At 34.0% G+C, this 25,599-nt stretch overlaps 4 protein-coding genes across 8 annotated transcripts; 2 read left to right on the top strand and 2 right to left on the bottom strand.

The window, feature by feature from the left end:
• Positions 1–569: 569 nt before the first annotated feature.
• Positions 570–7,118, top strand: LOC133690493 (aldehyde dehydrogenase family 3 member H1-like). 2 transcript variants are annotated; one of them, XM_062110716.1, is made up of 10 exons: positions 570–920; positions 2,064–2,132; positions 2,231–2,327; positions 2,414–2,620; positions 4,982–5,097; positions 5,239–5,343; positions 5,430–5,602; positions 5,695–5,785; positions 6,238–6,387; positions 6,772–7,118. In XM_062110716.1, the coding sequence occupies exons 1-10, from the start codon at positions 696–698 to the stop codon at positions 6,898–6,900; spliced, it is 1,362 nt and encodes a 453-aa protein (XP_061966700.1). In that variant the 5' UTR covers positions 570–695; the 3' UTR covers positions 6,901–7,118. The 2 variants fall into 2 exon arrangements, with proteins under 2 accessions (XP_061966700.1, XP_061966699.1); XM_062110715.1 differs by having other exon boundaries at positions 572–920; positions 6,765–7,118.
• A 438-nt stretch (positions 7,119–7,556) lies between these two features.
• On the bottom strand, positions 7,557–9,521 carry LOC133690494 (mitochondrial protein import protein MAS5-like). Its single transcript, XM_062110718.1, has 3 exons — positions 9,255–9,521; positions 8,599–9,029; positions 7,557–8,240 (listed from the first exon to the last, which is right to left on the bottom strand). Exons 1-3 carry the CDS (start codon positions 9,462–9,464, stop codon positions 7,796–7,798), a joined length of 1,086 nt encoding a protein of 361 aa, XP_061966702.1. The 5' UTR covers positions 9,465–9,521; the 3' UTR covers positions 7,557–7,795.
• Positions 9,522–14,345: 4,824 nt separating this feature from the next.
• LOC133692521 (ubiquitin carboxyl-terminal hydrolase 26-like) lies at positions 14,346–22,960 on the top strand. 4 transcript variants are annotated; one of them, XM_062113536.1, is made up of 15 exons: positions 14,346–14,475; positions 15,203–15,299; positions 15,384–15,980; positions 16,220–16,475; positions 17,150–17,895; positions 18,134–18,242; positions 18,609–18,787; positions 19,444–19,725; positions 19,799–20,003; positions 20,258–20,329; positions 20,572–20,802; positions 21,059–21,322; positions 21,897–22,038; positions 22,338–22,527; positions 22,632–22,960. In XM_062113536.1, the coding sequence occupies exons 2-14, from the start codon at positions 15,220–15,222 to the stop codon at positions 22,430–22,432; spliced, it is 3,258 nt and encodes a 1,085-aa protein (XP_061969520.1). In that variant the 5' UTR covers positions 14,346–14,475; positions 15,203–15,219; the 3' UTR covers positions 22,433–22,527; positions 22,632–22,960. The 4 variants fall into 4 exon arrangements, with proteins under 4 accessions (XP_061969520.1, XP_061969522.1, XP_061969521.1 ...); XM_062113538.1 differs by lacking the exons at positions 22,338–22,527; positions 22,632–22,960 and having other exon boundaries at positions 21,059–21,425; positions 21,897–22,036; XM_062113537.1 differs by lacking the exons at positions 22,338–22,527; positions 22,632–22,960 and having other exon boundaries at positions 21,059–21,430; positions 21,897–22,035.
• Positions 22,961–23,935: 975 nt separating this feature from the next.
• LOC133692523 (guanine nucleotide-binding protein subunit gamma 2-like) lies at positions 23,936–24,812 on the bottom strand. Its single transcript, XM_062113540.1, has 4 exons — positions 24,498–24,812; positions 24,363–24,415; positions 24,222–24,266; positions 23,936–24,110 (listed from the first exon to the last, which is right to left on the bottom strand). The coding sequence occupies exons 1-4, from the start codon at positions 24,663–24,665 to the stop codon at positions 24,035–24,037; spliced, it is 342 nt and encodes a 113-aa protein (XP_061969524.1). The 5' UTR covers positions 24,666–24,812; the 3' UTR covers positions 23,936–24,034.
• Positions 24,813–25,599: the final 787 nt, after the last annotated feature.

The following is a 25,599-nucleotide window of genomic DNA, read 5'->3' as shown; positions in this document are numbered from 1 at the left end:
TCATAGCACTAATATATCAAATTAATTTAATTATATATTATTAATTAATATATCATAATATAATATTTCCTATATAAATATATTATAAATTTATTATTTTCTAATAATATTTTATTTTAAATATTTTATTAATATTTTATGATTTATATATACATTATAAGAATAGTTAAATATTGTATCATTTCATTTTATTTTTTTATAAAAATATTTTTTTAATTTAAAGCGTATTAAATAGTTTAATATTATGATAGAAGTTACTTTTCAAAATATTTATTGTTTGGAAATATATCAATTTTTTATTATTTTAAATTTATTTTTAATATCAGTACATCATAATAATTTAAAAATATAAAAATATTAATTTTAAAAAAAAAATTTATTTTTTTTTAAAATATTTTTAAACCACAAAATAATCAGTGAACATATTTATCTCTACACAGAAATAAATTTCGCTTACAAGTTCTTTACAATGTAAACAAAGATAAGAAAGTGATGAAAGTCCCAACAAAAACAAGCACATGACTTCCCTGGACAGTCCCATCAAAAACAAAAATATATAAGGTCCCTCCCTTTCTTTGTCTACATGACCAATACACTCCAGCACACCATCGACACACCAAACTTTCCTTTCACTAACCGCTCCTTTCAAGAAAGGACCCGCAAAGCTCTTTTCTTTGTATCGATCGATTGGTGGAATGGCAACGGAGGAGGAGAAACAGACGGTGTTTGACGTGGAGGCAGCGAACATGTTAACCAAAGAGCTGAGAGACGTTTTTGCTTCTGGCAAAACAAGAAGTTATGAATGGAGAATATCTCAGTTGAAGAGTATGATAAAGATGTGCGATGAACACGAGGAAGACATTGCTGATGCTCTTCATCAAGATCTCTCAAAGCCTAAACTCGAATCCATCGTTTACGAGGTCAGAAAAATTTAAGGCACAGCACGTATTTTTTTTTTAAAAATCCTCATACGTCCTTTTTTTTGGTTATATGATATATGACATTCTTGAACGTGAATGTGACATTTTTTTTATGCCTTGGCAATTTAATGGTATGATTGACGACACAGAATCAGTACCTATCTATTTATTATTATTGAATACCTGTTGGAGCTGAGGAACCAGCAATTTATTTATTTATTGCTGCAGTTACAGGATAGTGAAATCACAACAACAACCTCGTTGCTCTGTCCCTGGGCTTTTAGTTTTTTCTGTCTTTTGTTAGAAGTTTGTTACGGTTTGAATTCCTTACTTTCTGGCTTTAACTGGATGCGAGTACTTAGGTTTCGATAGTCTAAGTGAAAGTTGGGTAGGAATGGTCCTGTATTCTCGAGAGAAGCTTTAAAGACATCACTTTTTTGTTCCTGAGAAGGTTTAGTCTCTGTCTCAAATATGATATGCAGCTGAATGCAAGGAAAGATACAGGGCTCGGGCAATTATAAATGGACAGATAGTGTCTATTATGCTACTTAATTCTAGGAATACTCAGATGAGAAATTTGAGTCAATTTCCTGACCAGATTTTAATTGTACGTGACTCTAATGGTGGAAGTTGGTGCTTTAGATTGTTTTACCCGTTGACACCTTGTTCGGATCAATTTTGTTTACCTGGTACAGAGGCAGTCATATTGTAACTGGAATTTTGGATGGGATTTTGGCACAACTAGGTTTGAATGTACTGATGAAGAAAGAAATATCAGGACAGTATTTCCTAGAAAACTATTTTCTTGGATAAAAATCTCACCAAAAGAAACTGAACCATGACTCCAAAGCACTATCAACTGTATTTCTTACGAGTGTATCCATTGTCTCAGGTATTAGTTACGATATCTTATTAATCTGCTACAGATTAATTGCTAATTTTGGACATCATCTTTTAGCCTTGAATGATATGGGGTGTGCGTGCGTGCGTTCGTTTGCAAGCACTTGTATCGTTGTGAATATGAAAAGAGAATAATGGAAACTGCCCCATTTCATATAAATTCAAATAATTTATATTGCATAAAGTTCTATGTGAAGTTTCATGTCAGTTTCCTCCAAAGTTGATTGATGGTATGTTATGCAGATAACTATGCTAAAAAACTCTTGTACATTGGCTATTAAGGAACTGAAACAATGGATGATGCCAGAAAAGGTGGTTGCTCCATATAACCTTTCCATTATTTGTGGTTTGTTTACAAATTGGTTTTTATGGCAATGATTGAGTGCAATCCATATCATTTTTCATTGCAGGCAAAAACTTCTTTGTTAACTTTTCCTTCATCAGCTGAAATAGTGCCAGAACCACTGGGTGTTGTGTTGATTATTTCAGCATGGAATTACCCTTTCTGTATGTTCATAGAACAAAGCTCTCTATATTTACCTGCATCTGTCGCTTGATACTATGATAATCAAATCTGATTTCTCTCTTTCTAGTGTTGTCTCTCGATCCCCTTGTTGGAGCTATTGCAGCCGGTAATGCGATGGTTTTAAAACCATCAGAATTTTCTCCAGCTACATCCTCGCTACTTGCAAAACTACTTCCAGAGTATTTGGATATCTCTTCGATAAAGGTTGTCGAGGGGGCTGTTTCTGAAACTTCTGCACTACTGGAGCAAAAGTGGGACAAAATATTTTATACAGGTTCGTGTTCATTCCTCTGTTTCTACATGCATGTAGAGTCTGATTGTTAAATTATTCTACACACAGAAATAAAGGGTGGTAAATCAACACAAAATTGAGCATATACTTATTTGTTTTACAATTCTTTGAAGTGATGCAAGCAACATCTTGTTAGATGTTGAACAAGTTGTGGAATTCTCTTCCTAGAGGTGTTTGGAAAGGTTTGAAGCCAGCTCCATAGTTTGAAGTCTTAGAGGTCCTTTCTGCTTTTTATATGATTGACATAGTTGGAAAAGTGTAATTTTATTAAATTGAAAAAAAAAGGAGCAACCCTCAAGCATATTGAGCATGCACAGTAAATATGTTTTGGCAAAGGGAGAAAGCAAGGCGTAATAGAGCAGAAAAATCAACTTCACTTTATACTAATCCCAAATACAATGATGTGTAAGAGGTGAAATTTTTTTTGTCTGTTTGACAGAGATGTCATTGTGCATTCTATAATCTGTGGTGTGCCTAAATGTCTCAATCCTCACCATACCACTAAAATTGCTCGTTGTAATCAGTGATGATGTGAAAAGTGTAGTATGTTCTTCATGACCCGAAGGCGGTAGCTTTTGTATTCTTGAATATTTGTTTTTTAAAAAGTGGTTTTTAAAAAATTATTTTTTAAATTTTTTTATGTTTATTTGCTATTAAAAAAATTAGTTAACAAAAAATATTTTTTGGTCAACATAAAACATTTTTCTATCAAAAAAAAATTTGGTTTGATTTTCAGAAAAGTATTTTCCTTTTATTTTTGGACGGAAAACACTTTTTAAAAGTTGTGAAAAATTTAGAAATATCATATTATTTGCTGATTATGTCAAATTTGATCCTCAAACTTTTGATTTCTATATATTTTGTTTGAATATTTTTTTTTCAATTTCATCCCTTAAATTTTAATTTAATTTAATTTTTATATTAATTTTGATTCTTATTTTTATGATTGTTATTTACTTTTCTTTTATCATTTTTTTAATTGAAATTTTTTATTTATCAAATTTGATCCTCATTCTTTTGATTATTACTTATTTTATTTAAAATAATTTATAAAATTTTAATTATTATTATTTTAATTTCATCATCTTTTAATTTTTTTATCTGTTAGATTTGATATCTAATATTTTGATTATTATTTATTTTATTTGAGATAATTTATGAAATTAAATTTTTTTCAATTTCATTCTCATTCAACTTTTTAATTTGTAAGATTTGTTCCTTATTATTTTAATAAACTTGAAAAAAAAATAAAACATTAAGAAGCTATTTTCCAGCTTATTTTTCATAACATAACTAAACACCGGAAAATATTTTTCAATTTATTTTCTATGACACTATCAAATATCAAAAAATAATTTACTTTTCTAGAATTTACTTTTCAAGGAAACCACTTTCCATAAATAAACTATTTTTCTGCAAACAAATAAGGCTTAAAAAAAATAATTTTGTCTCTCACATTGTTCTACTCAAGCCTTATAAACTGAATTTTGTTGGAAGGGCTATGTAGAATCCAGAGTCCAGACTTTATATATACACTGGTTCCTTTACATGAGGCTGCTTTTTAGAATTTGGGAGTATGTGAGACTTAAAACTTGTTTGGAAACGCGGTTCAACCCGTATTTTTAAAAATTTTGAATTTTTTTTGTTAAAATTTAATATAATTTATACATTTTGGATCGTTTTGATGTACTGATATCAAAAATAATTTTTAAAAATAAAAAAACATCATTGGCATGCATTTTGATATGAAAAATTATTTGAAAAACAGCCGTAACCACACTACCATACACTGCATTAGTGGTCGTTACTTTTCAGAAGAAAGAAAGATTCTCATGGTCTCGAGGTTTAAATGGGGTACGAAGAGGTTAGAATGTTATCTCTTGGACTCCCTATTATAATGGTAGAGCGTGCAATACATCTTTTGCCTATGGATGGCATGTTTTCTATTTAGGTTTCAGAGTGATAAATTGCATTGCTTTGGGATGTTGCTGGTGTGGAGTTATGCTACTATTGTCTTAGGACAATGCTGCTCAGATTATTCTGTCTGCTCTCCCAATTTGTGGACTATGATATCCAAATCGTGCTCTTTTGAACTACTGCTATATTTAGTGTTTGTTTCATTTGAAGGCCATGATTTTATGTCTCAAATAGTTAGTCTAAAATGAGGAAAACATAAGAAACAATTTAACTGCTGCCCAGTTGACAGAACTTTCAGTTACTCTTTTGGAGAAACCTGCAGGTAAAAGAGGAAACTAGATTGATGCTTCAAGCATTCAAGTTAATTGATGTTTTCCTACTTCAACCCCACCTTGAACCCTAGAAGATGTCATCCTTGTTTTACAGGCAATGGAATAGTTGGACGTATCGTGATGGCTGCTGCAGCAAAACACCTGACACCAGTTGTCTTGGAGCTTGGAGGAAAATCTCCGGTTGTTGTTGATTCAGGTATCGATTTACAGGTAAAGAACTCCTCCCATCCCTTTGCATGTGCTGGTAACAGGTGTCATTTTCTCCATGCTCATTGCTACATGCCGTTAGTTATGGCACCATAAATTTCACTTACTGTCATGTTCTGACACAATTCTACCTGTTTCTCCAAGATTGCAACTAGGCGGATAATTGCAGGCAAGTGGGGGTGTAATAATGGACAAGCTTGCGTATCTCCGGATTACATCATAACAACGAAAGATTGTGCTGACAAACTGGTAATGTTGAGTTCTAGCATTCATTTCCCGTTCCTTGTTTTTCCATTTCTTTTTTCATTCATCCATTAACTCCTTCTGTGGTACAGGTGGACTCTCTGAAAAAAGAACTAGAGACATTTTATGGAAAGAACCCATTGGAATCAAAAGACTTATCTCGAATTGTGAATTCCAAACATTTTTCTCGTTTGACAAAGCTACTGGATGAGGATAAGGTTTCTAGAAAGATTGTCTATGGAGGTGAAAGAGACGAAGCCAACCTGTGAGTATCTGCTTGCCATTTTCTTGGTTTATTAATTTAGTTTAGCTGGGTGCAATTCGCTTCTCATTGGGAAATTTTATCTTCGATGGCAGGAAAATTTCTCCCACCATATTGGTGGACGTTCCTTGTGACTCTCTGATAATGAAAGAAGAGATTTTCGGTCCCTTGCTTCCCATTCTCATTGTAAGCATCAAGAGATCCTCAGCTCATGGCTGTATTATTTGTGTGTACAGTATATGAAGGAGGACATAAAATTGAATCTAAACTGCATCTATAACATTAAAGGAGGAGTCTCTTTATATCGGGCAGAAGTGATAAAACTCTTATTACATCTGCAGAATAATTATCATTAGAAATAGCAACAACATCACAGTTTTCTAGATATGCTCTCTACATGCGTCGGTTGATCAAAATCTGCTAGAAGGAGGTTGTCTTCAACTTTAGTTGAGCAATTTTCCGCTAGAATAAAGCCTTCGTAGATGATAAAAAGAAAGATTAATCATGACTGTTATCTGGATAGTAATTTTTAGTACAGTAGAAATTTTAATGCAACAGGTTGTCACAGAATTCTTGCTATAAAACGTGGGATGTCAATTATGATTTCTTTCTTAGTTTTTTTTTTTTTTTCCGAACAGGTTAGCAAAATCGAGGACAGCTTTGATATGATAAATTCGGGAACGAAGCCACTTGCAGCTTATTTATTTACCAATAACAAGAAGCTGAAAGAGCAGTTTGTGGTGTCTGTTTCTGCAGGGGGTGTGGTCATAAATGACATTGCTATGCATGTAATTATTCTTCTCTGAACTTCTAGAACCTGTTGCACAAACATGCTTGCATATATCCATAGTACCCAAGTAGTCCCAATTTCTATGGTCATCTCTCAGGAACACTTATAGTTGTGAGGGGGTGGATGGCTGAGTGCCTCTGGCGCTCACTGCACTTATGAATGATTCTGGCACCCTCCCCCTTTCTCACATAAAGTGTGAATTACCATGATAACAGACCATGGACCACAGCTATGTGCGAGAGAGGGACTAAGACTCCTGGATTACTGAATACTTGGTCATTTATCTATCTTTACATATACGCGCTCTTGAAATTGGTGGATTTTTATCCGAATAACCATCTAATATCTGTGCCTAATATGTTCTTGATGGTGTAGCTTGCAGTTCATACTCTTCCATTTGGGGGCGTGGGCGAGAGTGGAACGGGTTCATACCATGGCAAATTTTCCTTCGATGCTTTTAGCCACAAGAAGGCAGTTCTATATCGAAGTTTTATGGGCGATGCAGCTTTGAGATATCCACCGTACACACGGGGAAAGCTAAGATTGATGAAGGCTTTCATGACTAGCAATTTTTGGACCATACTCCGCGCTTTGTTTGGACGGTCTTAAGTTTAAGAAGATGTGGCTGTCTTCGATGCAAGCTCAATCACTGTTATGTATTTTGTTCTTCTTAAATAATGTAAGTTGGAACATTGATTAATCAATAGAATGAAGTGGAGTTCAATGTCACTTGCACCTTTCGATGAATGAAATTTGTGCTCGGATTATGTCCTTGAAGTTTTGATGAGCTAACAACTTTTCAGATTCAAAGGATTCTTATCAGTTCCAAAAAATAAAAATAAAAAATTCAGAGGATGATTCTCTAAATATTTGTGTCTGCCAAAATACGCTGGAATTTGCCTGCTCTAATCCCATCCCTTTAATTTTCTTTCAAGGTTATTGCAAAGCATGGCACTGAAAAAAATAAATACCAACAATGTTCTATCATTCTCAGCTTACAGACGAAATCTGATGTTGAATGCTCATTTTTCTTAAGCCACCAATCTAATATTACTAAGCACAGGTTTGAAAGTGAGACCAGCAAATAAAATTTTGTAGTTGTAGCTGTTGGCCATATAGCCAAATGGCATCTGAAAGCATTGCGAGTTCGATCCTTATGCCAGCAGCTGGGAAAAAGAAATTCACTTGTAAGGGGTCCAATAATATATAAACAAGTACCATGAATCTTCTACTAGTGACAGTTTCCATTGAACTTGCAAACTACTATCACTTGGACCAAATATTTGGTCAATTGCCAGAGAAGAGGTATACCATAGAGATTCTAGGTATATTTTAGGATGATCAACTGGGTTGTAACGGCAAAACAGAGAAAATGGTTTTTGACTCCTATGGAAAACTGAATGGATTCAAGAAGAATCCTGTAGAATACTAAGAATATCTGACCGCTGTTCATCTGTCAGTTCTGTCGGGAATTCTACTAGGAAAACAACTTTCAAACTTCCTCTCTTTCCTTGCTCTTTTGTGTTTGGCATGCCTTGACCTTCTATGATCCTTTCATAGCCAGGGTAAATGATATCATCGATCAACAAACTCGTTTTCTTACCGCCCAACAAAGGGATTGAGATTTGGCAGCCAGTTAGGGCCTTCACTAGTGGAATTTCTACTCCTATTTCCAGATCTTCTCCTTCCCTTCTAAACAAAGAATGTCGTTTCTCAGCAATCACGAAAATTATATCAGCTGGGCAACTGCCAGGTCTCTCATTTCCCATTCCTTCGAATGTGATCTTCGTTCCCTTTTTCCATCCCGGCTTCACTTTTATTGTTAATATTTCTTCTTCTTGAATTATCTGCCTGCCAGAAACCCAGAAACAAGAAAGACGACATTAATACTATTTAGTGATATTTTGATTTTACTCTATTCCAATCGGACTTTCACATGCCTTACAGAATTCCCTAATAAACGTACAATCATTCTGAAAAAAAACTTGGTGTTTCCCCGCAATTTGAGTCTTACATTTTTTGCGGTCGAACAACATCAATTTTTTTCCTTGCTAGTTTTATGGCATTTTAAGATATAGCAGATAAGATATGAAGGGTTGCAGTCTTGAAACCTTATCTAATTTTGAACCTATTATTAAGGAGAAGAACAGTAGAAATTCCGGAAAAAAGAAGAAGCAATGAACGATGAACTTGGAACATGGGAACAAACCCTGTGTTTGTAATGACATCTCTTGTTATCTTGATCTTTTTCATGCATCCATAACATAACTCATCAAGCGTGCATTCGAGAGGCCTTTCAATAGCCGGAGGTTTCATCTTTCCCGTTGAGTTTGAAAACATGATGTTGCTGGTGCTATTCCGGCTTGCATTTCTCGAGAGAGATGCGGAGGAGCCATGATGAGAATCGGTACTTCTCCTGCTCATGTTTCTCTTTAGAAAAGGAGGTTTCAGAGAAGGGCTCTTTCGGCTTCCAGTTCTTGACAGAGGAGAAGATATATTAGGAAAACAGCCATCCATGCTTTTATGTTTGAAGAATCCTCTTGGACTCGAAGGATTGTCACCTCGCATATTATCAGCATTGTATCTTAAACTGTGGATTCCATTCATCGTCTTTTCGTCTTCTGTATCGTAACCAAGTTCCTGGAAATCCCACCTACGTAAGTATTTGCAATATTCACGATGGGTGTGGATCTTTCTTGTTTTTAAAGATCAACGTCTTGATGAAATTCTAGGATTTCGAATTCTACATGTAACAATTTCTTTATGCCAGTTTTCTCGAGAGATGATTGAAAAAAAAACTTGTGGAAAATATTATTAGTCTTAAAAACTTGACAGCAACTAATTTATGCATGGAAGTATATCTACCTCAGGACCGTGGCTGATGGCTTCAAATTTTGCTTCTAATTCTTCTTCCCCTGGAAATGTTGGAGATGATTTTCTCTTAAAACGATGCCATCTGGTGACTATTGATAGACAGGCTTTGCAAAATTCTTTAAAATTGAAAGCTTGCTTTTTCTGCACAGAAATGGGGGCACCCGTTGGTATGCCTAGAATATTGTCAGGATGATCTACCATGAGAAAGAGAGGGAGAGAAATAGGGAAAGATACAGAAGAGTGGCTATAACCACGAGAATGCTTGGCTGCCAAAAGATGGAGCGTTTGTTGAGGCCTTTAATTAGCAGGATCTGTTACAACAGATTGAGGGCTCCCTCGACCACCTTGACCATTTTTTATTGCTCTGTAACCTTTTTTCCCCCCTTGAGAATTATAAAACCAATTAAAATCTTATTTTCCAAACATATGAAGTCACTCAAGGACATCGTAACATAGATAAGACGAATATGGATGCCCATGATGTATTAGTTCCAATTTACTTAAAATTAATATTTTTATGTTTTAAAATTATTTTAATACATTAATATAAAAAATATTTTTAAAAAATAAAAAATATTATTTTAATATATTTTAATTAAAACACATTTTAAAAAATAATTATTACTACACTTTCAACCAACACCTTAACATGTTTCAAATATCACAACCAATTTTTATGCTAGTAATTCCTTTATGGTGGTTATAAAAATTCCATGAGGTTTATAAAGATGGTGTTTTGATAGCTTTGATTAGGAGGGTTGAGGGATCATTAAAGATGCTGTTTTTATTCCCTTTTTTTATATATAAGATGGAATTTTTAAATAATTTTTATTATAGAACTTATATTTGTAGAAAAAGAAAGGAATATGTTTTATTTTATGATATGATTAATAGAAAAATAAGACTAATGAATTCGAAATAAATATCTAAAATCTAGTCAGATTCGGCTATATTAATACTTGTTGGATAATGAAAATAATATAAATAGTAGTTTTAAATTTAGATATTGATATGGATATAAATGATTTAAAAAAACCAATCCATAAAAATATCCATTTTTTTTTTTTATATAATAGTAAAATAACCAATTGACAGTAGTTATGACGAAAACAAAAAAAGATATTTAATTATTCATGAACATGAGCGATAAGACTTGAATTTCATTATATCATACTAAAAATTAAAAATATTAAAGTTATATGAATAATTGACATGGTTTATATAATTGTTTTTTATTAACGTGTGTATTTGAGTAAATTTACACGTATCTCGATTAATTTTACGGGTTTTAAAATTAATGATTATATAAATTTATAGTGATTATTATATTTATAACCACATGATTCAAATCTGAAATTAAAAGAAAAACAAATCTTTTTATTTTAAATTTTTTATCACTAAACCTTATAATGGTTTATAATTTTTAAATTACTTGGTTGACAACTTTGTGCCTCAGTTGAGTTGGTTCGCGCGTGTAAGGTGATGTCAAGGTTGCAGGTTTTAGACTTTGCAGTTTGCAGTGCTTAATTCTCTTCTAAAACAACAAACGACGGGTCATTCATCTATTTTTACGAAAAAATAAGGCGAACAATAGATCATTTGCCCTCTAATAAAAAAAAATATCCAGATCATATGCCCGCGCGTTCGAGCTATTTGAACAGGATCGGTGTAACTTTTGCAAGGATTGGTTTTTTGGTTTCTTTTAATTGTCCTTTAGGTTTGTTTTATTTGCCTCTTTTTTCTCTGAATCTTTTGGTTTTGGTTTTTCTAATTTTATTATTTAATATTAAATTTTTAATTTATTTTATTATTTAATATTTGATTAATTATGAATTTTTGTATTTTTTATCATGTTATAAAATAAAATCAATTAATTTAACCCATAATAAGTTTATAAATTAGGTTGCAGGTTTTTTTGGCTCTTTTTTTATTTTTTATTTTTTATTCAATCTCATCCTTTTAATGTTGGATTTTAGCTAATTTTGTCATTATTATGAATTATTTTTATTATTTTTTATCATGAAATATAAATAAATAATTCAATCTAGTTAAGTTCGTAACTTAGATTGTGAGTTTTGTAAGTTGACTAGAGTAAACATGACATGTTTCTTTTTATTATTATTATTCAGACCTTCCATGGAGTAAGAGTCATGATAATTCTCACACAATTTAATTTAAAATTTAGATTAAGCAAGTAGTTAATATTTTTAAAATTTTAACTATTATATTGAATTTAATGACAATATTGAAGAGTTTGTGAGCTCAAGTTTTAATTTTTATGATTATTGACAACCTAAATGGTGATTTTTTTATTGGCTTTTTGGGTTTCTTTGAAATTTTTTTCTTTTAATTTTCATTGCTGAATTTTATTATTTAATATGAAGATAAATTCATTTTATATTTTATATGTAAGAATTACATCTTCGTGATTTTATCAATTAAGCAAATGCTAAATTTATCATGATAAACTTACCAAGCTTATAATTTAAGTTATGAACTCTACCAACTCGAGTTTGTTTACATATATAATTTAAATTATAACCTTGTTAAGTTGATCATGATAAACTTAACCTTTGCTTAATTGATAATAATAACTCTTGACTTTCCTAACTGACCTAACCATTATTTTTTATTTTTTTTTGAAAATACATGACATTATTAATTTGTCGTTATTGAACGTGAAAGAATGAGCTGCAGTGTTCGGGCATGTGGCCCAATAATCTTTTCATGGGCATTGATTTAAATACTGAACAAAAGATTTAGAGAGCCTAAAAAAGCCCAAAACAAAAGCTGGCCATTCAGATAAGTTAAATAGAAAGCTTGGCCCACTCAAATAGAAGGTTTTCTCCTCGTAGCGCGGGGCACCCCGGCCCTCCGACTTGTCTTTTTTCGACATAGAGCTGTTTGTTTTTTTTTTTTTTCAAAATATTAAATTTTATTTTATTTTATATTTATTTTAAATTTTCGTATCGTTTTAATTTTTTAATTTTTTTAAATATATATATATATATATATATATTATTTTAATATTTTAAAAAAACTTTTAAAAAACAATTATAATATCAAACAAGATTATGATAAACCTTCGCGTATTCATGGACAGGTCATGACAGAGATAGTAAGTGTTGAGTAATCAACCATTCGCAAACAAAATCGACATCACATTAAAATGAATCTAGCAGGCCAGAGCAATGCGGGAGAACTCGTGTTTTTTGAACAAAAAGCTATGCGCAGCTGCCAGTTTTTTCCAAGTGAAAAAAAGGGTAGCCGTTAGGAATGTATTTTTTACAGCAGCAAAAATAAATAAAAAATTATTGCGAGAATTTTTTTTTATTGCAAGTCAAAACCTTTATGGAGGGTTATAAAAAAAAAGTGACTGCTAATATTATAAGAAATAATATTACAAAATTTTGAAAAAAATATTAAATGATGTTTATCAAACAATAAACAAAAAAATAAAGGGATCAAATAAAATCTTTAAAGAAAAACCATGAAGAGGTGTACAAAAAGAGCAATAGCTATTATCATAAAAAAAAGCTATGATTTCATACAAAAATTAAAATTACAACAGTACCTAATAAAAAGTTTTAAATTTTATTTTTTAATTAACCTATTTGAATGAACTAAAGTTTAAAATGCAGGAAAAAAAAGAGAGAAGCCATTTGCATGCAGCTTGCTCACTTGGCCCATTCGAAAGAGGCCTGACCCTCTTGTTTTTATACATTAAAAGGTAGATAAGGCATTGTCCACTCTTTAATGTTTTTTTTTAAAAACAACGCAAACGACGTGTTGTTTGTTGGTGTAGAACTTGATGACCAAAAAATTATTGAAAATTCATTTCCAAACTTATTTTCACCCGAAACATATTGAAAACACATCTTACAGACATTGATAAGCTCAGTCATGAACTCGAATAACCTAGACACTAGTAAAAAAAACTCTAAAATCAACTTGAATTGAAAAACTTTTTCTTTTAAAAAAAAACCTCTCATTTCAAAGAAGTGAAAGATAAAAAACACCCGAATGAAAATTTTCTCATTTAATAAAATTTATCAACAGTAAAATCAATATTTTTCATGATTATAAGTGGAGTTAACTAAGAATTTTTTTCTCTTCAACTAAAATCTAGTGATTTTTCCTATCATTTATAAAACCAAAGAGTGTAAAATAAATAAAACAAAGTTTTGGATTATAAATAAAGTTTCCAAAACTAAAGGGGTTGAAAAATTAGAATTTGAGAAGTATAAGGACCAAACTAAACTTTTTGAAAAAATTTTGAAATTACCATCTATTTCTCTTTAATTTTTTTCAATATAGTAATTTTTCTTTAAATTATGTGATTTCTCAATAAATTAGAAGCAATTAGATCTTTGATCCATACTATGCTGCAATGCTGCAGGTCAGGTTAATTTTTTTAAAAGTAAAAAGAAATAGTTATTGCTAATATTTTTTTAATAGAAAAGAATTAGACAATGTGGAGAATTACTTCACGTGACATGTTCGGTTCAAAATAATAAGATAAAAATATATTGAATTAATCTAAATTAACTCTGATTAACTTGTTAATTTACGTGTTAGGTCACAAAATTATAATAATCCCAAATAACTTGAATTTAGTAGGATTAGTCAGTTAAATTTATAATGTGGTTCATGAAGAATAACTTTATAATAAATAAATAAAAACAAATAATGAAGATATTAAAATAAATAAGATTATACGAGGAAGGAATAATGTGATATTATTTTTACTATACCATTTTTTTATGCACTCTACCCTTTTACCTCATTTTCAGTTAAAACATTTTTAAGAATAGTTGTAATTGAATTTTCAGTCTAGAAATATAATTTTTCATTGGTTTTGGTTTTAAAACTCAAATTATCTTACTTTTTTTTATCATTTTATATACGTGTTTTTATTTATCTTTGGTTTATGAACATTATTAATCAATTCATAAATTCTGACACGTATCACGTGATTTAATAACATTAAACATAAGAGTAGAACTTTAACAGAACATACGGTAAAAAAGGGTAAAAAATACTTGTATAAATGAAAACAAAAAAAAAGAGTGTACAACGTGTCATCCACCAATCTAATTCATTACCTTCAAATAAAAAATAAATCGGAAGTCGTCGTCGTTGTGTTAAGTAATTGAAAAGTCGGTGTTTGTCTCTCTTTCCATCCGCACCAGCTTCTCTTTTCGGGTTTCAGGTACAGGCTACACTGTTCATTTCACTCTGATTTTTTTTTTTCATTTTCTCTAACAACGAGTACTAATTATCGTTCTTGACGTCCTAATTTCTGTTTATCTTTCATAATTATTAATCCTCGTAGCAATCCCACGTTCTTGAGTTTTTTTCTTGATGTTTAGTTGATGAGATATTGCTCGTACTAAGATAATTTTTCTAGGTTTTTTTACCTCTCCCTCGCATTAACTATCTTCTTTCTTTCTTTTTTTACGTTCTTGCAGTAATTGTTTCTTGAAATTTCTTACTCGTTCTTAACATGTTGTTTCTTTAATGGAAAAATCAATTTTCTTCTAGCTCCATCTCTACTCTCGTGTCCCATTTTTAGCGAGAGCTGTAGTTTATCTCAAGAAAATATATTATCTTCCAAAAATAGGTTAGAAATAGGACTGATGCGTTGTTCTTACTGATGCCTTTTGCTTGCTAGTGGGAATTGTGTGTTGAATTTACGAGTCATATATATACAATGCGTTTAACTATGGTTTTGCTGTCAATGCTATATGCTTGCACATGATATTCTTCGAAAAGAACAATTTTTTTGGAGGTGAAAACTGTATTTTCAGTTTCTTTTCTGATATATTATATGCTCTTATTTATTTTAACTACTATGTACTTGATATTAGATGAGTTTTATTTTACTTGTGAAACAATTGATTTTGATTTCAATCAGTGAAATTGTTGCCCATTTGCAGAGTACGCTGATGATAAAATGTCTCCACCAGCGACGCGTGGTAAAAATAAAAGGAATAGACAGGGCGACAATGTTAATATCACCTCTGAAATATTAAGGTACTAAGTTTTATTGTTTTCTTTGGAGATAGTCTGTTTCGTGTGTTGTTTTGTTTTTTTTATTTTTATTGCTTATTTGCACAGGAAAATTCATGCAAGTGGTCGAGTAACTGATGGTGATGTAAATCAGCTGTACATGATATGGAAGCCAGTTTGTCAAGGCTGTCGTGTGAATACCAAGGACAACCCCAACTGCTTTTGTGGTTTGATTCCACCACCCAGTGGAAGTCGTAAATCTGGCTTATGGCAGAAAATGCCTGATATTCTTCAAGCACTTGGATCAGACCCAGTCAAAGATCTTCGTAATACGGATGAAACTCCTGCTGGTCTAACAAATCTGGGAGCAACATGCTATGCCAACAGTGTACTCCAGTGTCTGTACATGAATGCCTCATTCCGAGAAATTGTTTTCTCTGTTGAACCAGATTTGTTAAATGAACAGCCTGTGCTAAATCAGTTTGCCCGGCTTTTTGCACAGTTGCGTGCTAGTAAAATGGCTGTTATTGATCCAGCTCCATTTATAATGACCTTGGAGTTAGATAATGCAGTTCAGCAGGATGGCCATGAGTTCCTGACCTTGCTTCTTTCACTGCTTGAACGCTGTCTGAACCACTCTAAAATTTCTAAGGTGAAAACAGTTGTTCAAGATCTTTTTCGAGGAAGTGTGTCTCAAGTAACAACGTAAGACAAGAACCAATCTTGATTGTGTTTTCATTTGTTATTGGATTTCTTTTTTTGTTCATCTGGTGCTATGATGATTATCCTTCTATGTTCATGTCAGTTGCATATGCTCTTTTTTGATTGACCTTTACGTTTGAGTGGTCATTTCTGAGTTATAGCACCTTAAGTGTCCACCATGCCAAATAGTCATTGATGTAGAATGTTACTGTTTCTTTTTTTGCTTTTTGTTCTGTATGCAGGTGCTCAAATTGTGGAAGAGATTCTGATGCATCTTCCAAAACCGAAGACTTCTACGAGCTGGAGTTGAATGTCAAAGGCTTGAAAAGCTTAGATGAGAGTTTGGATCAGTACCTTAGTGTGGAACAGCTTCATGGAGAGAATCAATACAATTGTGAATTGTGTAAAAGCACCGTAGATGCCACTCACCGCATCAGGCTACGAACACTTCCTGATGTTCTTAATTTTCAGCTTAAGCGTTATGAGTTCCTTCCGAAGGTACTCTGTGATGTGCTTTCAAGAGCTAAATTTCTGTTACCGTTACTTGTGAAATTTTATAACAAATAAGCGCATTTATCTCTCTTCCCATCTCTGAATTTCAGTTAATACATGCTTTTATTTTCACCTTGGTGGTACCATTACTGGGCAGTAGCCTTTCTTAAATGATGCACTGCAATTGACAAATGATAGCTTATTCTCCGTTCTTATGATGAAGTTGAAGTTTATTAATTGCATATGTGATTTGAAGTAGCTTTATTGAAATAATATATGGGTTTCTTGACGGACAAAAGGCTAATGCATGGCTCATGGTGGATCCAGAGGAAATTGTTACAAATGGATTTTCTGACAATCATGTGAAATAGGAGTTTGATCACAGGCATGTAAATGGTGACTATCCTAAAACTTGCAGTGATATCAAATTTTTAAGTAGCTGAATGGCACCTGTAGCTCCTTTTGTCATAAATGACGCTGTGTTTTGTGTGGTTTCATGGTCTTTGTTTTTGGCACGAGGGTAGCTTCGTGCTTTAAATTTTTGCTCTTGCTGCTAAAGATTCTTGGTTCTTTTCACACTTCATTGTTTGAGGTTTCTAGAATCAATTACAAGAAAAGAATAGCTCCGGGCACAGGCAATCATGTTCTTAAGCACTTTGTGTATTGATTTTTGTCAGTAGACTACTACAAGGAAGAAAATCACATCTGCATTTGGTTTCCCTGGAGAATTGGACATGGGGCTGAGACTGTCCGAACCTTCTCAGCTGGAATGGATATATGACCTGTCAGCTGTGTTGATTCACAAGGGAACTGCTGTAAATAGTGGCCATTACATTGCTCATATCAAGGATGAGAATACAGGGCAGTGGTGGGTTTTTGATGACGAGCATGTCTCAAATCTAGGTCATCGTCCATTTGGAGAAGGCTCTTCAAGTTCTACTGCTAAAGTTGTTCATAACAACACTGTTTTGCCATCTTGTGCTGGAGCAACACCCGCTGATACCAGCAGAAGTAGTGTAGATGCTGTTCTGCCAGAGTCTTTAGAATCTAATGTTGGTAGTCATAAAGAGAGTTTTTCATCTATTGATGCTTACAGACTGATGTATAATCTTAAGCGCACTAGAAAGAATGATGATAAAAGAAATCATATTGCAAACATTATTCAATTAGAAGGTCACAAGGGTTTACACAATGGCTTTCATCTTCCACCTCACCTCTCTGAGGATATAAAGGATGTGAATGCAGTATATATTGCTGTTTGTGAAGAGTACAAATTGAAGAAGGAAAGAGAGGTGCATCACGTAGCAGAACGGAGGCAAGAAGTGCGATCAATTCTTTCAGAAGCTCCTGTCCGGTCGCTTGAAGAACCGTTTTATTGGGTTTCTACAGCCTGGCTTCGCCAGTGGGCGGACAACGTCATTCCAGGGTAAGTGTGTATATGTGGTGCTACATTATGCATGCATAATTGCTGCTTTGGGGCTAATGTAGTGACAAGGCTTCACCAGGGATTGTTATGATTCATTTTTACCAATTTGTCATATGCACCTCAGTCTCTGATTATCTTAATTGTGTATATTTTGTTTTGTTTGTTTACTTTTGTGTTGTCGGCATATAAATTTTAACAACTCCATTAAGGCTTTGCAAACCACTGTATTGTACTGCAGTGCTATAGACAACAAACCTATCCAATGCTCACATGGAGAAGTCCCAGTGTCTAAAGTTGGGTCCATGAAGCGGCTGTCTGTCAAGACTTGGGGAATCTTGTTCTCTAAGGTATCTCTCTTATTTTATTGCCTATGTCAAAATTCCTCATCACACGTTAATATTCTTTCCCTTGTTAATTGTGTTTTCAACACTTGTGTGCCATGCATACATGATGGATTTGTTTTTTCTCTTTGTATTGCATACAACTGTATTTTTAAGTATGAAGGAGAAGTGTCCTGGCACTTCTAGTTCACTAGCTCAGCAACTTATTTTTCCTCTCCGTCTCTATACCCGCACACACACACACACTTGCACAATGTATCCGTGTTCATGTTTGTCTGCTTCAGGCTTCATCTTTCTTTTCCTATGCATTATTTATTACTAGGTTGTGCAATCATTTTTGTTGCTCTTCTGTTAAATGCCTGAAAACTGCAGTATGATGGAGGGCCAGCACTGAGCAACAGCAACTGCTGCATGACTTGCCTTATTGATAGTGCTCAATCTGCGGTCTCTGCTGATAGCTATAGGGATCAGAGAACATTAATGAGAGATCTTGCAAACGATGTAATTACTAAGAAATGTTCAGATGGAACATATTTTGTGTCTAAGACATGGTATGCTTGGAACCTTTTTGTTCTTTTCACATTTTCTATTTGATTTGTTGCTTCTTTTATTAGTGATTATTAGGCGTGATTTACCAAAAGGCTCTTTTAATTTAAAAATTAACTGATGCCGGGAACATGCTAGTTTTAAGGCCAACATGTATCCAACCCCCTTGAACTATTGGTCAAAATGCCATCAGTCTCTGAACAAAAAAATTCCGCCCCTGAACAAATTGTTTGATTTGATTTAGTCCATTTGTTAATTCAAATTAGCATTGACCAATTATTGTGTGACACGTGTAAATGTTGCTCCACTTCCAAAAGATACATACATCAATTCATGACACATGCCACTCAATAATTGGTCACTGCTAATTTGAATTAACAAATGGACTAAATCAAATCAAACAATTCATTTAGGGACCAGTGGCACATAATTTTATGTTCAGGGACTAATGCTACTTTGACCAACAGTTTAGGGGTTTGGGTAGAATCTAGCCTAATTTTAATAATTTTTCTCTCTCCTGTGCAAGAACTAAACAATCTCTTGTGCTTTTTATTGCCAACAACTACTGCATTTCTTCATCTCTTTCGAACTTGACTTAGTCTGCTTGGACTGGTGTTGTTCTGGAAGGTGTCCTGTAATTCTGATCATTTCATGTTTTTAGGCTGCAACAGTGGGTGAGAAGAAAAAATATTGATGCTCCTAGTGAAGCTGATGCAGGACCAACAGCTTCAATTAGGTGTCGACATGGGCAACTGAGGCCTAAGCAAACTGGTGCCAAGCGATTGCTGGTTCCTGAGAAACTTTGGCTCTTTTTGTATAAGGATGCGGTTGCTGCAAAACCTGATGATCCGTTGGGATGCACAACTTTTCCTTCAGATTCTGAACTGTGTCCTGAATGCAGCGATGAACTTTCTGAAGTTGCCTGCTTCGAGGATTCTATAAGGTTTCACATATTTTATCAATAACATAGATCTATGCAATCTCCCTCTCTCTTCTTGAATTGTGCCATTCTGCAGGGAGATGAAGCTCAAACATCGCCAAAATCATGAAAGGTTGGCTACTGGAAAGAGTATTCCCCTGTCTTTGAACTGCGCATATTACCTGATGCCTTCTTCATGGCTCACAAAATGGAGAAACTACACGAGTGCAAGTGGCAAGAATACTTCATCAGTGGAACCTGAAGTTCTTGATCCTGTTATTGATGCACTGAAATGTGAACAGGTAAGTTTCCAGTAGCCAAATCATGAAAAGTTGGCTACTGGAAAGAGTATCACTTTTTAAACACAATTTTTTTGGTAAGGGCCAATATGGTTAAAGTTACTTTATAACTTGTGGAGTGAACAAAGGGTAATTATACCTTTGGAATTAGGATCAGTATGTACATCAGCCTACTCTTTTTCTAGCCTGTTTTTTAACTTAACTTGCAAGGAGACTTATTTGCTGTTCTACTCATGTCCCCCCTCCTTTATTTTCAGCATTCCCGACTCCTAGAAAGGCCTCCTTACCTGATGAACAAACGTGGCATGCTTATACAGAAGAGTTCTTCTGTAAGTACTACAAGTACACAACTCATATTGATCGCGTATGTAGGCCAGTATTTGCAAGAAACATTTGTGTGTGCAAATCTTATTGTAGTGATTAAAATGGTGCTGAAAATGAGCCACTTTCTACTTCATTTCAATCTCACTCAAAAACCTAGAAGAAGACAAAATAGAATGACATCACTAGTTTGAGTGCACTAATTTCAGATATTTTCCTCCGACCTCCTTCCTTTGTTTTTTGGTTCTAGACAGATGCTTTAACAATCATTACAGAGAATGACTGGAACAGTTTCTGTGAAGAGTGGGGCGGCAACAAGGAGAAAGGCATAATGGCAATAATTGAGTCCAGCGATGTCGCAGAAATTAATTTGGGTGCATGCGGAGAAGACGTGTCACTATGTAAAGACCATCCAAGTTCTCAAGATGAAGCAAGTAATGGCCCTGAGATCAGACAGCCTGTAATTAGGACCTCTCCAGAGGTGATAAAAATTCTACCTCATTTTTGTTTTGAACTGTGTTAACCACTGTTCTCTGCTAGCTAGTAAAAGACCTTCAATTTTTCGTCCTTAATTCTTTTTTATTTTTTGGAGGCTTCTGCCTAGTCATAAACTCTTTTCCCTATAATCTGGTTCTAATTTCAGACCCAAGACCTCCCTCTTATCAGGAGGGGAAATGGCCACTGGGATTTGACTTCCCTTGTCTCTAATGCTGATATGGCATTGATGATTCTGCTAGATTTGTGAGGATTGCATTGGTGAACGAAAAAGTCATGAGTTGGCAAAGAAGCTGAATTACTTCAATGAGGACATAAGTGTATCTCTTGTGCGTGGTAAGGAAGCTCCAAGATCGATTTTAGAAGCTTCTTCAGCCACTTCTGAGACAGATCGGCGGGCCTCAAAGCGATCTCGAAAGACCAGCTATGGGACTTCAGTAAATCTAAAAGTTTCTGGTTCCACATCATTATACCGGTTAAAAATGATGATATGGGAATCGCTTGGGGTATGCTACAGTGATCAGATAACTTGATAAATATTTAGAACTTGATCATCAAAGATATATTGGATGCCATGTTCAGTCGTACATGCATCAAAGATTTTAAGCAGTAAGGTTTGGAATGTTTTTGTAATTTGAACTAATGTTTCTTCCATGGAATTCATAAATGTGTTTTAGGAAAGTTATATTCTTTCTAAAACTGACAAATGAAGTTTTCTTACTCAAAAGAGAAGCTTTGGCATTGGATAAATTTTGAAATATTAAAAGTCAGATATTGGTTGAAATTAGTCTATAGGTTGCATGAAATGACACACATGCCATCCAAAAAATCTGGATAATTGTGATACCTAAATAATTTTGCACGTCTTCACATATTGTGATGTCTAGATGAAAAGGATATCTAGTATTTGGTTTCTGATCTGCAACCAGTGGTTGTCTTAGACAGATATGTTGTATCCTTCGGCTCTCCAACATTAATCTTTTTATCTTCACTTGATTAACCTCTGTAATGTCATAGCTGTAGAAACGTAGATATAGTGTCTGTGCTTATGTGCATCAGTTAACCTAGGAAATACTGCAGGTGGTTAAGGAGAACCAGATACTTCACAAAGGTTCGGTGATTATTGATCAGGAAAGTGCTACGCTTGCAGACTTGAGTATATTTCCTGGTGACAAGCTATGGGTGCAAGATTCTGAAATCCACGAGCATAGAGATATTGCTGGTAATTTGAGTCGCTATACTATAACTACCTTAAAATCAATGGTTATTTTATTTGAATGATAGTCTCCTCTTATTTAAGGAAAGCTTATTTCCTAACACAACTTGTATGCTTAAGCAGTAATATCATATAACAATGGAAATGACAATAACAGCCTGAAGTTCAAAATGGTTGACTGATTATGTGGTCTTTATTAACAGGTTTTGTGCTTCAGATTATCAATATGATTATGATATAACATGATTGTCCAGTGTTTTAGATGGGATAGTATTATGTTTAAATATTTGTTGATATGTTCACAGATGAGATTGCTGACCAGAAAGCAATTGCACAAGATCCCGAGAAAGGGTTTCGGGGAACACTTTTGACTACAACTACTGCATCCCCAGTTGTTTAAGATGCATGCTTTGATAGTTGTCTCCACGACACGTTAAATTCTTTAGGATCAATATTCTGGAAGGAAGACCTGAATGTTTGACTTGCATAGTGGAGGTAAGGCATCATTTCAAACGTGTGCATGTGCCTCTACTGAATATTATTCCTATAACCCTGGCTTCTGAATTCTGGCATCTTTATATTTTACATTTTTTGGTCAGAACTGGTGGCTGGCCTTGGTTGATTTTGGCTCCCAGCATTTTGACGTTGAAGGACTGGTTCAATACATAATTTTAGAACTCTCCAAGCGCTTTGTAACATTTATACCAAGAGATGAACTGGCCCTTTTTGGTACCGTTGGCTGATGTCTGTGAAGGAAATGAACATAGTGAATTTTTTATCATTTCCCTCTTGCAGACTGGCTGAACTTGGTGGATTTTGGCAATTGTAGATCCAACGAAACATGCTGTATCTTTTTGTAGTTAGAGATGAATTAAACAACACAGCACCGTTGGCTGACACTTGGAAAGTAGATGTAACTTTTGTTTTAGATCTGCTGTGCAAAATGTCTTGAAAGCTTTGTCCCATGAATGCTGGATTTCAGTCATGTTACGGATGATCTTTCCCAGCCATTGTTCTTTGGTCTAAATGGGAAAACAGCATCCCTTTATTGCATCAGATTGCAAACAGTCTGTCAAAACTTGTGAAAAGGCTGGTGTTCATGCTGTCATGCTTGCTCATCGAATGTTGGGGCATTAGGCCATACATTTGATGGACTGAATGCTATATGGCATGTGAACCTACGACAACCCAACTGTGCACGCAGCATCATTGAGCACCTGGACCTCTAGGTAACATGTACCAATTTTCTGCAATCTTGGGTTTGTCCTGGTGAGATGTGCTACGAATTGCAATCCGGTGGATGTTTTCAGGCGGTAGGTTGAGGAACCAACAAATTCTTCAATGTCTAGGATCGTGTCAGCCTATTTTACTTGTTTATTGTTTTCTGTTGATTGTTCTTCTTTGCCGCCCGATCCTGGAGCCAGATTGTGATAGTGTTTACTTTTTGGGTTTGGACTTTTGAGATGCTTGATGAACCAGAAACCGTTCAAACTCGATTTGGCTTGAGATGGCTTGTTTGGAGCACAGTGATTATTGAAGTGAAAATCTTCTACAAAACATGTCTTGACGTTACTATTTCATAGCTACAGCTAAAAAAATTCAAGAGACCATAGAATAAGCCCCCGCGATAGACCACATAAAAATGGGATAAATGAGCGAACTAGACTAGTCCCAAAAGATTTATAATCCAAAAAATTGGGGATGATGATGAATGGGCCACTAATTTGCTCTGCTCGGATATACTAAATGCATTTTGCAGGGAGGGAGGTTGACCTGCTGTATTCTTTATTTATTGATTTGAAGATCAATAAATGTGCCTGCCGTCTCTACTGCATTGCACAGCCACAGCTTTCATCTTTTTGGGTAAAATTGCTATCCATTTTCTTCAAAATAAAATAGAAAGTTTCACGTTGTTAAACTTTTATGCATTAAACATCATTATTTAGTACACATTAGAAATGATGGGCGTAGTAATTAACACTCGTGATGGATAGAAAACTATTTAGATCCACCGTCTTCGCGAGTTCTGGTTTCCTTTGAACCACCGATCCCAGCTAGCGTTTACCGGACCCTGAGTCCTGTAATAAATAAGTAAATAATCAACTATCATCACACCAGCAAATGAACATTGATGATGATAATACACGGAGGCAGTGACAATACTAATGACAAAATATATATGTTCTTACGACGGAAGTAGCGGGTCAGGAATTGATTCAACACCTGATAGGAGTCTGCAGAGCAAGTAATAAAAAATGAATTGAAAAAAATTCAAGAATGAGCAAGGGCTTGAGATGGGACATATTTATTTTTCTCTAGCTGTTGCTTACTCTTTGCAAACAATCGATGATTCACCGAATGTATCAAGTTGGTCCAGCTCCTCCTGCAAATTTAGTTATTGCATAATACTCGGAGTATAATTTGTTGCTGCTTGTACTCGAACTGCAGAATACATGAAAGCTAACCTGTATGGAACTGATTTGACTCTGAAGTTGGGTGATTGCAGCTGCCATTCTATGCTTACTGAGGAAACTGTTGGGCCCTGTTCTTGGAAGAAAACTTGGTGTTTCTGCTGCCACCGACTCGTCCCTTTTTGGTTCTTCAAGTGATGGCACTGGTTGTCGCTCGTCCATTTCTATTGAATCTGATTCCACGGTTACCAAGACAGCCAGGTGTTTATGGAAAACAGGGAACGAGAGGAGAAGCCAAGAGAGGAGAGAAGTGGAGCAAGTAGCAGGCAGACAAGATTAAAGGAGAGTGGACCAAGTATATAGAAAAAACTACACAGGGATAGAAAGTACACTGGCGTTTAATCAAACAATTAAGGGGACTTCTTGCAAATTTTTTATTTCCTTTTATTTTAAATTATTCTTGATATATATATTTAAAAATAAATTGTAAAAAATAAAAAACATTATTTTAATATATTAAAAAAAACACTTTTAAAATCAGGAAATAGTTGAGTCAAAAAGTTGAATGTAAATCGTGTGACGTAGATACTGAACACTGTTCGCAAACAGATACACTCATACACAGATCAAATGAAGGCACTGCAGCGACCAGCTCGTGTCATTACTTGTTACTTAATGTTTATCATCATTAATTAACTAGTCTCAGTGCTATGAGAAAAAAAATTTAATAATCTCTTTACCGCTGTTGACGGTCCTCAATTCATCATTTTATTCAACTTTACCACAAACAAATTAGCAGGGGGAATGAGAACCACTCTAATTTTTTTCATCATACCTCAATAATTTCTATGGATTGAAATGGGTTATTTAGAAATATGTTTGCGGTTTAATTTTAAAATATTTTTTATTTAAAAATATATTAAAATAATATTTTTTATTTTTAAAAAATTATTTTTGATATTAATCCAATATGATATTAAAATAAAAAAATAAAAGAATTTATTTTCTTCGCTTTTAAAAACAAACAGTGCGAAGGATAGAAAAAATCCCGCCTATTCAATTTTGACTGGAGAACAGCTGTTTTTTTTAATTTAATTTTTTTCTTTTTAAGGAGAATAACTTGTTTTTGTACGTTATATGCAAGAAAATGGCTACG

Source organism: Populus nigra, chromosome 4 (assembly GCF_951802175.1).
Source record: "Populus nigra chromosome 4, ddPopNigr1.1, whole genome shotgun sequence".
Taxonomy (NCBI): Eukaryota; Viridiplantae; Streptophyta; class Magnoliopsida; order Malpighiales; family Salicaceae; genus Populus; species Populus nigra.
This window is presented reverse-complemented; position numbering and strand designations above follow the sequence as displayed.

What these genes read in the sequence shown, in the direction of transcription:
- LOC133690493 (XM_062110715.1), top strand. Translation starts at nt 696, where the DNA reads ATGGCAACGGAGGAGGAGAAACAGACGGTGTTTGACGTGGAGGCAGCG. An exon ending in ATTCAGGTATCGATTTACAG is followed by an intron (nt 5,098 to 5,238) that starts GTAAAGAACTCC and finishes TGTTTCTCCAAG; the next exon opens with ATTGCAACTAGGCGGATAAT. An exon ending in TAAATGACATTGCTATGCAT is followed by an intron (nt 6,388 to 6,764) that starts GTAATTATTCTT and finishes TTGATGGTGTAG; the next exon opens with CTTGCAGTTCATACTCTTCC.
- LOC133690494 (XM_062110718.1), bottom strand. Translation starts at nt 9,464, where the DNA reads ATGGTAGATCATCCTGACAATATTCTAGGCATACCAACGGGTGCCCCC. An exon ending in CCATCAGCCACGGTCCTGAG is followed by an intron (nt 9,030 to 9,254) that starts GTAGATATACTT and finishes TGGGATTTCCAG; the next exon opens with GAACTTGGTTACGATACAGA. An exon ending in GATGTCATTACAAACACAGG is followed by an intron (nt 8,241 to 8,598) that starts GTTTGTTCCCAT and finishes GGTTTCTGGCAG; the next exon opens with GCAGATAATTCAAGAAGAAG.
- LOC133692521 (XM_062113536.1), top strand. Translation starts at nt 15,220, where the DNA reads ATGTCTCCACCAGCGACGCGTGGTAAAAATAAAAGGAATAGACAGGGC. An exon ending in TATTTTGTGTCTAAGACATG is followed by an intron (nt 18,788 to 19,443) that starts GTATGCTTGGAA and finishes TCATGTTTTTAG; the next exon opens with GCTGCAACAGTGGGTGAGAA. An exon ending in TGATATGGGAATCGCTTGGG is followed by an intron (nt 21,323 to 21,896) that starts GTATGCTACAGT and finishes GAAATACTGCAG; the next exon opens with GTGGTTAAGGAGAACCAGAT.
- LOC133692523 (XM_062113540.1), bottom strand. Translation starts at nt 24,665, where the DNA reads ATGGACGAGCGACAACCAGTGCCATCACTTGAAGAACCAAAAAGGGAC. An exon ending in GTCAAATCAGTTCCATACAG is followed by an intron (nt 24,416 to 24,497) that starts GTTAGCTTTCAT and finishes CTAAATTTGCAG; the next exon opens with GAGGAGCTGGACCAACTTGA. An exon ending in TCATCGATTGTTTGCAAAGA is followed by an intron (nt 24,267 to 24,362) that starts GTAAGCAACAGC and finishes CTTGCTCTGCAG; the next exon opens with ACTCCTATCAGGTGTTGAAT.